General features: G+C 37.4%; 1 protein-coding gene across 6 annotated transcripts in view; it reads right to left on the bottom strand.

The window, feature by feature from the left end:
• Positions 1–13,218, bottom strand: part of PTK2 (protein tyrosine kinase 2) — a 434,883-nt gene that overhangs the window by 261,574 nt on the left and 160,091 nt on the right. For all 6 annotated transcript variants that reach the window (XM_036741078.1, XM_036741072.1, XM_036741073.1 and 3 more), the window contains one exon: positions 7,351–7,517. In XM_036741078.1, the coding sequence (XP_036596973.1) occupies positions 7,351–7,517 (167 nt within the window). The remainder of the gene's footprint in view (positions 1–7,350; positions 7,518–13,218) is intronic.

Below are 13,218 nucleotides of genomic sequence, written 5' to 3'. Positions count from 1 at the left end.
GGGATAAGGTACAAAGTTTATCACAGTAAAAAGGTTCAAAGATGTGGAGAGTCACTGCCACCACTGTGTTTTCCCTTTAAAAGGTAGTTTGGTGCAGGGGAAGGGAAGATAGATCTGGAGTCAGATAACCTGGGTTCAAATCTTGACTCTGACGTTTTCTGACTTCGTGATTACGGGCAAATCATTTAACTCTCTGGTTTTCAGGTTCTCAGTGTCCTCTATCACTAAATGAGGGGGTTTGAACAGAGAAGCTCAAAAATCCCTTCCTTCTCTTAATCTAGGATCCTACGACAGTGACTGCAGTACAGTGATGATTTATATTAATTTATACATTATTCTACTGCATGCTTAAAACTTGTTATGACAATTTTAATAAGTTCATCTTATTTTAATAAAATATAAGCTTTTTAAAAAATCACTTGTATAGATCATTTTATCAAAAAGTGGTGGTGGGGGGTGGGATTTTTTTTCCTCCTGTTTTGTTTTGTTTTAAAGGAGGCCATTGCTACATAAAGTTCAGAAACTACTGTCTTAGAGGCAATGGTGAACCCTGAAGCTTCCCGAGTAATGTAGTGATATAGTCAAATCTGTGCTTTAGAACTATCAACTTCACAGCTATGTAACAGTGTAAATAAAAAATGGTGATGGCCCGAAGTGGCACAACACATATGGAAGGAAATGGATTCAAGAGAAGATGGAGAGTGAAAAGCAGAAAATGGCTCTCAGGTTGCAAACCTTGGTAACTGTAGGGATGGTGCTGCTCTCAATAGCAAAGGGGGAAGTTAGGAAGAATGGCTAGTTCAGGATAAAGATGAGTTCCACTTTAATTATAAATAAAAGAAGTCTGGATAGCACAGAAATAAAACAAACTACATGTTTTTGGAAGTTTGTCGCATGAACTCTTCAAAGAATTATTTTTTTCAGAATCTTTGGGATTTATCATTTCATCACAGATGAACGCCCTCTATCAGCTAGGGATCTATGACTATGACTTGGCATAAGGAGTTGCTCAAATTGCAAAGAAGTGAAGTTTACACAGAAAATGAAGCATCGTGGATACTAGACACTACATGGCTACTACGTTGCATTTATTCCCAACTCCGGCTCCTGAGATCACTCCCCATGTTCTTGGTCTGCTCAAGCTGAGCAGTAGCCAAGCAGTGTCTAGAGTATATGAATAGAAGAATAAGTGAATCAAATGAGTAAAACTGTGAATTCACACTACTCCAACTGAAGTATCAGGAATTTATCCAACAAAGGTGGATAAGTATCCATGGGGTATGACAGCACTGTACAGTAACTTCTTCCTCTTCGTTAACAGAGAACAGTCCCCTCCACATGATACAAAGGAAGTGAAAAGGATAATTTCTCAGCTTTCAAAAAGATTCTCCTTACAACTTTGCCAGCCCTTTTTACTTTCTTCTACATAATACAATAGTTCAAAAAGCTGTCAACATCTTGTGCCAAAGTTGAACATTAATAGTCAGGACATCAAAAGTTCTTGGAAAATATCTAGCACAAAACTAGAATTTATCTTTAGCACGGATGCCAATTTTTATTCCCACTTGAAAAGTAATAAATCACTTAAAGTGTTAGTGTTTATAAATTCAAATGGTTTCCCTCCATTGTCCATATTTGAAACTTCTACACTAAAAAAAAAAAATTAAGAACACCTAAAATTTGAAATGATCTCAACAATCACTCCCTGTTTTCTTTTTGTTTTTTTCTCACTCCTCACCCCTGTTCTTGTAACTAAGGTTTTTTCAGGTCATAGTTCAAATCTGACTTAATTCAAGAGGCTTCTCCTCAAGGGCAAGGTTGTTATAACTCTCTCCTCAATAATTTTGTATGACTCTGTGTGTGTACACATATACCCCTTTTACAAAATATATATTTAATATACATCTACATGTTATATAATTCAATATTACATATACATACATATACATATATACATGTATATCTCCTGTATTAGCTTATCTCTGACCATGTTTTATCCTTCTTGGAGAATGTAAGCTGGAGAGTAATGGTTATTCTTAAGTGTTTTTATCTCCAACTGGTACAGTGCCTTGAACATATTAATTGCTAACTATATATGTTTATAATCAACCAACCACCTGATTAAATTATGAAAACAAAAAATGCTAGATTAAGAGTAAGAATACCTGACTTTAAATATCACCTCTATTGTGTACTACCTGAATAACTTTGGGTAAGTTAGTTAATCTCCTTGGCCCTCGGTTTCTTCATCTATAAAATTAGTGAGTCAGAATAGATTCCCCCAATGTCTCCTTCAGGTCTATGAGTCTACAAACACAAATATATGTAATGCTGAAGTATTCTTCACCAATATTGAACACAATATAGCAAGATAACCAATAAAAATGCACTTTTCATCACAGGCTTTACTTAATAATATTTTAAAAAAATAAAACATTCATTGTAATATTTAAATACATCTCATGTTATAAATACTAGATTATACATAACATAAATTAAAAATTAAACAGCAATTTTTTTTAAATGAGAAAGAAAGGGAAATGGTATTTTAGAAAAAAAAAAAAACCAAACCAAACCAGGCTTTCAATTGCTGTCTTGCTTTTAGACAGTGTTCTCATCTCAGTATTAATGCTTTTTCCCCCTTTGAAAAAGACACCTTTCTTCTACATAAAGAGCTCATTTTTTCAAAGGACTGGAAAAATATCCTCTTTGGTTTGTGAGGAACTGCTGACCAACATTTAACAGCTGAGTGCTAAGTAGTAGAATGTGAGCTTCATCTTGATAGCAACTGAAATGCTCTTGTTTATTTGAACAGAAAGCCAGTAATTTGCATAAGACCTAAATACTCTGTTTCTCAGAATCTAACTGAGGTTAATTCTCCCAAAATTGGCTCTCAAATCCCAGAATTTAGAATTCTGGATAATTTTCAAGATAGCAAGATTTTATTTATTGACACTATTGCGGAGGAAGAAGGGGAGAGGAAAGATTGTTCACAAATGAAGTTTCCCAGTACCTGGAGCTTTCTTTAAAAACTTTCAACATATGTTACTGTAAATCTTTCTAAAATATAGTACACACTTCACTGCCATGGTGAACAGAGAACTCTGAATACTATTTAATCTTTTCTTGATCACCTAGAGATATCACTGTATACATCAGGTATCTGATTGTTCGAAGACCAAAAAGAAAAAAAAAAACAGAAGGTATAACTGTAAGCATGGTAATTTATTATTTTAAAACTAAATGAATGAAAATGAGAAAACTATCATCACTCAACAGAAATGCTCACCTCAAAATTACCAATATTCTATTAATTGTTAAGTCCAATAGCCTTCTTAAAATCCTTATCCCTCTTGGTCCCAGCATTTGATACTGCTCACCAGCCTTTCCTTTGTGAACTGAGTATCTATTACCCTTTCTTTGTCTTGTTTCTCTTTGCCTGTCTGCTCTTTCCCAGTCTCTTTTGCTGCTTCATCATCTATATCACACCCCAAACTGTGGATGTACTTCAAGACTCTGTCCTAGCCCTTTTTCTTCTCTCTCAGTAACCTCAACAGCTTCCACAGGTTCAATTATCATGTCAACACGGATGACTCCCAAATATATACAGCTAATTCTCATCTCTCTTGAGATGCAGTCTCATATCATCAACTGCCTATTGGACATTTTAAAATGAATGTCCTCTAGGCCTCTCAAAATCAATATAACCAAAATATAATTCATTACTGCTTTCCATCCCCCTCTCAAATTCCTTCCTCCCACCCGTAACCCATTTCCAAACCTCCCTTTTTCTGTCAAGGATACCATCATTCTAGGTCTGAAACACTGGCATCTCATTCTCTGTCACCTCACGTATCCAATTAGTCACCACATTTTACCAATTTCACATGTACAACATCTCTTGCATCAGTCATCTTCTCTCCATTCACACCATTCTCCATTAACACCTATTTCACAGAGTTGTTGTGATGATCAAATAAGATATTTGTAAAAGCTCTTAGCATAGTATCTGTCACATAGTAGGCACTATCCAGGGGTGGGGAACCTGTAGCCTCAAGGCCACATGTGATCCTCTAGGTCCTCAGGTGCAGCCCTTTGACTGAATCTAAACTTCATAGAATAAATCCCCTTAATAAATGGATTTGTTCAGTAAAACCTGGATTCAGTCAAAGGGCTGCATTCAAGGACCTAGAAGGCCACGTGTGGCCTCAAGGCCTCAGGTTCCCCACCCCTGTGTCACTATACAAATACTTATCTCCCCTCCCTTCCCTTCACTGCTACCTTAATTCAAGTCCTCACCTCTAGCCTAAAGTATTCTAATAGCCTCCTATTTGGCTCTCTTGCCTCAAGTTTTTCCCCATTCTAATGCATCCTCCAAGTCAGGTCAAATCAACAATAATTTATTAAGGACCTACTATGTGTCAGGCACAGGTGGAAGTGCTGGAGATAATAAGGAAAAGGGGTGGGGAAAGAAATAAACAGCTGCTGTTGCCAAGAAGCTAAGAGTCAAATTAGACAACATGGAAACAACTATATACAAATAAGATATAATCAGGATATGCTGGAGATCATCTCAAAGGGAAAGCATTAACATTAAAAATGAGTGCGAAAATATTCTTATAAAAGCCGTCTTTTAGATAAGACTTGAAGGAAGGTAAGGAAGCCAGGATGTGGAGGTAAAGAGGGATAGAATTCTAGGCAGGGGGTGAGCCAATAAAAATGCAGAGTGAAGAGATAGTGTAAAGAACAGAAAAGAGGATTTGGATTGTAGAATATGTACAGATAAGCTTTAAGAAGACTGGAAAGGTAGGAAGTGGCAAAGTTATGGAGGCTTTAAAAAGCCAAGCAGAGGATTTCATATGTGATTCTGAAGGTAGCAGGTACCACTGAAGCTCACTGAATAGGGTTAGATTTTAGGAATATCAATTTAACAGCTAAGTGGGAGATGAATTCGAGTGGGGAGAGACTTGAGGAAGGAAGACCAACCAGAAGGCTACTATGATGTCCAGGTGTGAGGTGATGAGGGCCTTCAACAGGGTGGTAGCAGTATAAGAAAAGAGTTGGGGACATTTACTAGGGATATTACATAGGTGAAGTAGACAGAACGTGGCAACAGATTGGATGGGGACAGTGAAAAGAGAGTGAAGAGTCAATGATGATATCTACTTTGTAAGCCTGGGTAATTGGAAGTATGCTGATGCCCTCAACAGTTGTAGGGAATTAGTAAGAAAAAAAGAGGTTTGGCGGAGGTGGGGTGGGGGGTGGCAAAGATAATGAATTCAGTTTTGGACATGGGCATTTAAGATATCTATGGAACATCGAGTTTGAGATGTCCAAAAGGCAGTTGGGGACTAGAAGTCAAACAGAGGTTATGGCTGGATAAATACCTCCACATTCAGCTGACAAGGGGATTTCCTACAGCACAAGTCCAACTATGGCACTTCTCTACTTAATAAACTCCAGCTTCTAAATTCCCCCATTTTCAGAAGCAAACATCAATTATTCTGTTTGGCATTTACAGTCCTACACAACCTGGCTCCCATCTGTTTTTACAGCCTGAGCACGCCCCCTTGACATGCTCTTTGATGGTCTTTTCCCCATTCCTTTTATGACATTTCGTCTCCTGTCTCCATACCTTTGCACAAATTGTTTCCCATGTCTAGAATGCACTCCTTCACTTCTACCTCTTACATGAGGGAGGCCTTTTCTGACCCAGCTGCACTATAGCAGTCTCTCCCACAAATTACCCAATATTTATCTTATATACATTTATTTTGTATTTATTTAATATGCATATGTTGCCTTCTCAGATAAGACTATAAGCTCCTTGAGAGCAGGGATTGTTTTCTTTTAATCTTTTCATCCCCAACACTTGGCACAAAGTTGGTGCTTAATGAATTCTTATTGATTGACTGAGTAATGGATTCTGTCTTACAGACCAACCTCCATGCATGGAATACAATTCCTTCTAATTCCAACTTTTTATATCATTCCCATGCTTCGAGGTCCAGCCCGTGTTCCACCTTCTCTACTAATCTTTCCTTGCTTACCCAGCTATAAGTCCCCCCACTTGTATCTTTCAAGCAATTATGTTTGGCCTCTACTGTGCACCTAATGTTTTTCTTTTTTTGAATCTTTTTTTTTTATCTGAGGGGGGAAGGCAGGGCAATTGGGGTTAAGTGACTTGCCCAAGGTCACACAGCTAGTAAGTGTGTCAAGTGTCTGAGGCTGAATTTGAACTCAGGTCCTCCTGATTCCAGGGCCAGTGCTCTACTCACTGCACCACCTAGCTGCCCCCACCTAGCATTTTTCTAACTACCATTATAATTATTTTTTCATTCATTTCATTCATTCTACAAAAGCTTATGATATATATGTATATAAATACACATATATACTATGAACTGAGGCAAATATAAAGTTTAAATACAACAATCTCTGTCATCATAGAGCTTACAATTAAGACAAAAAAACCACAAACATATAAATATAATACAGAATTTTACATGATAAGTATATTAGACATTCTAAGATGAAGCGCTATGTGCAGTAGGAAAGGTCCTATAGAATACGGTAAACATGAACTTCTTAAAGGCAGAGACTATGTCACCGTTCCTTTTTATAACCCAAATAGAGTTTTATTTTGATGTTTCATCATGGAGTGAAGAAGTTCTCAAAGACTATGACCACAGGACATAAGTTTTGGCAGACCATATCAGTAAAAGACTATGCTTGAAAACTAGTCAAACTAAGCTTAGACAGGCTCATTAATAAGCTGTTCTAAAAGGTGAGGCAACACTCAATGAAAATCTAATAAGCTGTAGGAGGGTTACCTATGCTGGTGGAAGATGTGACCAAAGAGATAAAATTATAGATCTCTTAAATATTAAAAAAAGTAAGCATTATCAGCTCTAAGAGCAACATCTCGTATTAGTTTACCAAACTGAATCTTAGGAAAAAGAGGGGGATAGGATGTCTATGTAATCCATATCACCAGGGTCATCAGTGCCATCTGCAAGATCATGTCTTGATCACAATCTCACTATAATTCCCCATATGAATATTAAATACCACTCCATCTTTTTTAGTCTGTGCTACATTTTACTAGGCATAGTTAGGTAAAGCAAACTATGGCTACAGTAATAAGGGAATTAGGTACCCCCCCTTGCAGGTATATGAAAAAGAGAACTGCTGCACAGAATAATTGAAAAAGAAGAGTCAGCTGTCAGAGTCAGAAGTATCTTCAGAAAAGAGACTGAAATCAAAGTAACAAAAGATCTCTGACTCACATATACATTTTAAAATATGAAGTGAGTTGGCATCACAACAAAATGGAAAGTTTAATCTTACTTCCACTCCTCCGGTGGGTGGGCTAGTTCATATTTTTCTCTCACATTGGAAACACCCATATCCAAATGTAGCCAGTGAACTTCCTCTGAACGAAGATGACTGAGTCGAAATCCATAACAGGCCACATGCTTTACTTTGTGACTGTCCACTATCTTCTGAATGATGCCCTGAAATGTGCCCCCCCACAAAAACAAAGTACACTTATTACAAACATTTATTACAAGTTCTACATTTATTCTACATTAAAGTCAGGCATTAGAAATTTTATCATAAATGCTGGAGAGGATGTAGGGAAAACTGGAACACTGTTACATTGCTGGTGGAGTTGTGAACGGATCCAGCCATTCTGGAGAGCAATTTGGAACCATGCCCAAAGGGCTATAAAAATGTGCATACCCTTTGACCAGCAATACCACTTCTAGGGCTGTATCCCAGAGATCACGCAAGTGGGAAAGGGACTCATATGTATAAAAATATTTATAGCAGCTCTTTTTGTGGTGGCAAAGAATTGGAAATTAAGGGGATGCCCATCAACTGGGAAACGGCTAAACAAGTTGTGGTATACGAATGTAATGGAATACTGTTGCGCTACAAGAAATGAGGAGCAGACGGACTTCATAATAACCTGGAAAGACCTACATGATCTGATGCTGAGTGAGGGGAGCAGAATCAGGAGAACAAAGCACGCTGTTAAAACAGACACTAAAGCTTTGTTTCAAAACAATATTCTTAGTATTCTCTAGCTAATAATGATATTAAAGTTTAACTTCTTTATTGCTGAAACATTTTTATAATATGTTAAACATATAAACTGAATTCAAAGTTTTCCAAGATATGTGAATTCTTTGCTAGGAGTACTCTCTCCACCAACAAATATTACAACTGGGCCTTCATTAATGATCTTAAGGAGTTGGTGTAGCAAAAGAAAAATTTGTCAATCAAACTTCTGGTGACAAGCTTCTTCATGCACTGCTGGGAATTAACTTCAAAGCTTTATGAATCACATCAGAACCTGTCACATCTTGAATTCTGTTGGCCTAGTCTTTAAGATCACCAAGTCACTAATCAAGTTGAGGCATTAGAGGAAGATTGTAAAGATTCAATACTGTATTTTACTTCACATACATTGGATATAACCACTAGACCCAGAAAAAAAGTATTAAACAGCAAATAAAAGTCCAAGCCTATATTCTTGCGTTAGCACTAACAACTATAGGATCAAAAGTCAATTGAGAGAGACAAGTAATTAAGTATACGAGAAAGAAATCTTCAAAATAAGAAGTACAAACTAGTTAATAATCATATGAAAGAATGCTCCAAATAAATATTAATAACAGGAATGTAAATCAAAACAACTATTAAGTTTAACCTGACACCCTGCAAATGAGCAAAGATGACCAAATATAAGAAGAGTCAATATGGTAGAAGGGCTGTGGGAAGGGAAGCACTCTAAATCCTTGCTGCTGCAGCTATGAAACTGTTCACCTAATCTAATGCTAAAAAAGTGCCAAAAATGTACAAGCCCTCTGACCCAAGGATTATCCCCAGGAGGTCAATGAAAAAAAGAAAGGCCTTATATATCGAGATATTTTTAGCATCACTTTCTGCAATAGCAAAAACAGGAGAAAAAAACAGATGCCCATTGATTGTGGAATGGCTAAGCAAATGGAAAAAAAATGAAAAAAATAATAATTCAAACTGAATGCTATGAAATTACAATGACCAAGCTTGGCCCACAACGAGATAAAAGATACTTTCCACTATTTCTCAGCAGAGGTAGAAGACTAAAGGTATAGCAGAATACTATATATAATGTCAATCTTTTTCAGTGTGTTGGTCAATTTTGGTGAACTAGGTTACCTTCCATCTTTTCTATTCTTTTTTATAAAATATTGCTCTCTCTTAGGAAGAATGAAAAGAGATAATTTGGAAACATAGATGATAATCAAAAAAGATGTCAATAAAAATTTTATTTTAAAAACTACATTGATTGGTTGAATAACCTAAAGAAAATGCTTGCTTTTACTTCAATTTTTTAAACTTGATTTTTTTCTTGCCCCACAAACTTCATGAGTGATTGGAAGTCTTTGTCTGAGGAGGTAATTGCCCAGTAGAGGAAACTACTCATGTCTCCCTATTACATGGGTATATCCAAAACTCTATAGATCTATTACATATCACAGGAATTTAATTTTCTTCTTGAAATTTGTTTTCCACTAGGCTAAAAAAGGAAGTGGGAAAATAAACACAGACAATGAAGTAAATAGACATCTCCTTACCAGGAAGTACTACCTACCTCACACTCCCATCCCTTTTCAACTTTATTTTATGTGTTACTTTCAACCCATTACACAGTGAGCTCCTGAAAAGCAGGGGGCCGTATTTCTTTTTTGTATTTCTATCAACAGTGCTTAGAACAGTGCCAGATACATAATAAGTTCTTAATGAATATTTACTGACTAACTACTAAGATTCAGACCAGTTCAATAAGATAATCAGATTCTGAGAGTAAATCAGGGTATAATAAAGGATATAAACAAATAATCAAAGGTCTAAGGAGTACCAAAAACTAAAAATCAGGCATCTATGAAAAATGGGAATTGTGTTACATCACTCAAGTAGAATGATTCAAACTCTTCAAAGTAGGTCTAGAAGACTATCATCCAATAGACACACTACTGGATGCAAATGACAATGTAGGTCATCTATGAGAAAGTTCACTGCTTATTTCAATTGATCCAGTAGGCATGTAGCAGAAGGAGTTATTGGGCACCAGTGGTTATCAGATTAAAATTCAATCTGTTAATAAACATTTATTAAGTACTATGTGCCAAGCATTATGCCAAGCACTAGCAATACTAAAAAAGGCAAAAGCAACACAAGATCTATCGGGGAAGACAATAAGCAAATAACTATTTCTAAAGAAGCTATATATAGGGAAAATGAACAAAGAGAAGGCACTAGAATTAAGAGGGGTTGCAGAAGGCTTCCGGTAGAAGACAGCATCTTAACTGGGACTTAATGGAAGCCTGGAAGCAGAGATGTGGAGGAAAATGATTGATTCCAGGATTAGGGAACAGCCAGAGAAAATGCCTAGAACTCTGACATGAAACATCTTGTTCATGGAACAACAAAGAGGCTAATGTCACTGGATCCAAGAATATATGGTAGGGAATAAGGTATAAAAAGCCTGGAAAGGTAGAAAGGGCCTATGTTATGAAGGGCTCCAAATGCTAAACAGAGGATTCTGCATTTGATCCTAGAGGCAACAGAAAGCCATTAATGAGTTTACTGAGTAAGGGTGTGACATGCATTTTAGGACCTGCACTTTAGGAAAATCACTTTGGCAGCTGGATGAAGGATGGACTGAAAAGGGGAGAGATATGAGGCAGGCAAACTCACCAGTAGGCTACTGCAGTAGTCCAAGCATGGGATGATGAGGTGGTGAATGTATCAGAATAGGGGGTGTATGTGAGAGATATTGCAAAGGTGAATGCACAGACCCTGGCAACAAACTGGATATGGGAGATAGCGAGGAATCCAGGATGACATGTTTCCAGAATGGAAAAATGGGAGAATGGTAGTATTCTCTACAGTAATAGGGAAGTCTGGGGTGGGAGGGGAGTTTTAAGGAGATTTTGGATGTGTTGAGCTTGGAGATGTGAAACTGAAGGTTAGTAAAAAGGTTAAGGCAGGATAGGGTAGATTTGAGAATCAACAGCAGAAAAATGATCATTAAATCCACAGGAGTTGATAAGATAACACATGAAGTAGCATAGAGGGAAAAGAAAAGAGAACTCAGGACAAAGCACTAGGGGATACCTATGATTAAAAGCTGTGATCTGGAAGATGATCCAGCAAGAAACTTGGAGCAGTTGGTCTGGTGGGCAGAAGAAGCATTGAGAGAGTGATCAACAGTGTCAAAGGCTGCAGAAGGGTCAAAGAGAATGAGGACTGAGAAAAGGCCATTGGATTTAGCAATAAAAGATCATTGGTTACTGGAGGGAGTAGTTTGGGTGGAAGGATCATGTAAGAAAATAGACTGTAGGGGCACCTAGGTGGCGCAGTGATTAGAGCACCAGCCCTGGAATCAGGAGGACCTGAGTTCAAATCCAGCCTCAGACACTTGGCACATGTACTAGCTATGACCCTGGGCATGTCACTTAACCCGAACTGCCCAGCCAAACAAAGTAGATTGTAAACGGTTAAGAAGAAAGTGAGAAGAGAGAAATTGGAGGCATCTCTTATATATAGCCTCCTTAGTGGGGATGCAAGCATCAAGTGAGGGTTTTTGGAGGATTCAGGAGACAACTGCATATATGTATACAGACAGCTGTGAAGGAGTCAGTAGACAGGGAGAGATTCAAGATAAGTAAGAAAGTGCAGCTGACAGGAGGGGCAATCTATTGGGGAAAATAAGAAGGAATGATCGTGCAGGTAGAGTACGCCTTGGTAAGGAGTAAGACCACTTCTTTATGTGAGACAGGGGTGAAAGGTGAGACAGGAGCAGAGGGTTTCTGAATCATATGAGATGAGAAAAAGGGAGAAAAGAACTTAAGGCAAATGACCTCAATTTTTTTTTTCTGTAAAATATGAGGCAAGTTTTCAGCTCAGAGTATGGGAGTATGGGGGAGCCATGGGAGGTGTGAAGAAAAATAAAAAGATGGGGAAAAGTTGCTCTGGAGAATGTGATAGTGTGTTGACAAGGAAGGTGTAGAAAAATTATCTTGCAGCAGTAAGGAACCAGCTGAGATCATGTAACATAAATTTGTAGTGGACCCAGCAACAACAATTATGTGATTTTTCTCCACCTTCATTCAGCAGTATGTGTGTAGGTGCAAAGGTAGCAGATGGTGGAAGTCATACAAGGCTGAGGCATGGTGGGGTTCAATTGGTGATATGTTAAGGGAGCAAGACTCAAAAGAAGAAGCTGTGTAGAGTTGAACTGGTTCACCAAAGGGTCCAGATGGAGAAATGAGGAGAGAGTGGCGAGTGAAGAAGAGATAGCCTAGGAAAAAACTAAAAGATAAAGAGATTTGCAGCCACAATCAAGGCAAGAACAAAGAGTAGGATGTGGTAAGGGAAGGCAGAGGAAGAGGTAGAAAACCAATAGATTCTGGTTGGATACAGGTATTATTAAACATGGAGATGTACATTATTTAGTGATCGCAGGTCACAGGCTATGATCATCTTTCGGATGACTGAGACGGGATAGAGTAGTAGGTCATGGTTAAATGAGTAAATTGAGGAACTTAGTCATTTGGGAATTTGAAGGAGAGTTAATAAGTATGTGGAAGTCCCCTAGTATAAGGAGAGGAGAGAAAAACTGTGAGCCATGTACTGAACTCCAAGAAGAAATAATAGAAGTTCTATTCAAAATAATTATCAAATGCATAAAGTACCTCAGAGTCAGCCTACTACAGCATATTAAGGTTTATGTGACATAATAATCCTTGGGAAGATGTAAACCTTGGATTTACATAAGGAAACTATTCCTATATCTTTTAAATGTGCCCTAAAATTTAAAAAATCTTTTTAAAAACACCCACAACCACATATACAAATATATGTAAAAACTGAATGCTGTATAATTTATGACCAAGATTAGTCCCCCAATGACAAGGAAAAAAGACATCTCTCTCTCTCTTCTTTTCAAAAATATGGAATTATAGAAGGGTTACATGACATACTGTGAGACTAAGATCATGCACTAATTAACTTTGTAGAGTGCTTTTTAAGTTTCTCATTTATCCTTTGTTACAAAGGATAACTAGTTGTTGAGGGAAAGGGTGTGGGAATACATCCAAAAATGAAAGTGTTATAAAGACAAAAGAAAAATAAAATTTCTCAAATAGAAAATAAAAATAA

This window comes from Trichosurus vulpecula, chromosome 1 (assembly GCF_011100635.1).
Source record: "Trichosurus vulpecula isolate mTriVul1 chromosome 1, mTriVul1.pri, whole genome shotgun sequence".
NCBI classification, from domain to species: Eukaryota; Metazoa; Chordata; class Mammalia; order Diprotodontia; family Phalangeridae; genus Trichosurus; species Trichosurus vulpecula.
This window is presented reverse-complemented; position numbering and strand designations above follow the sequence as displayed.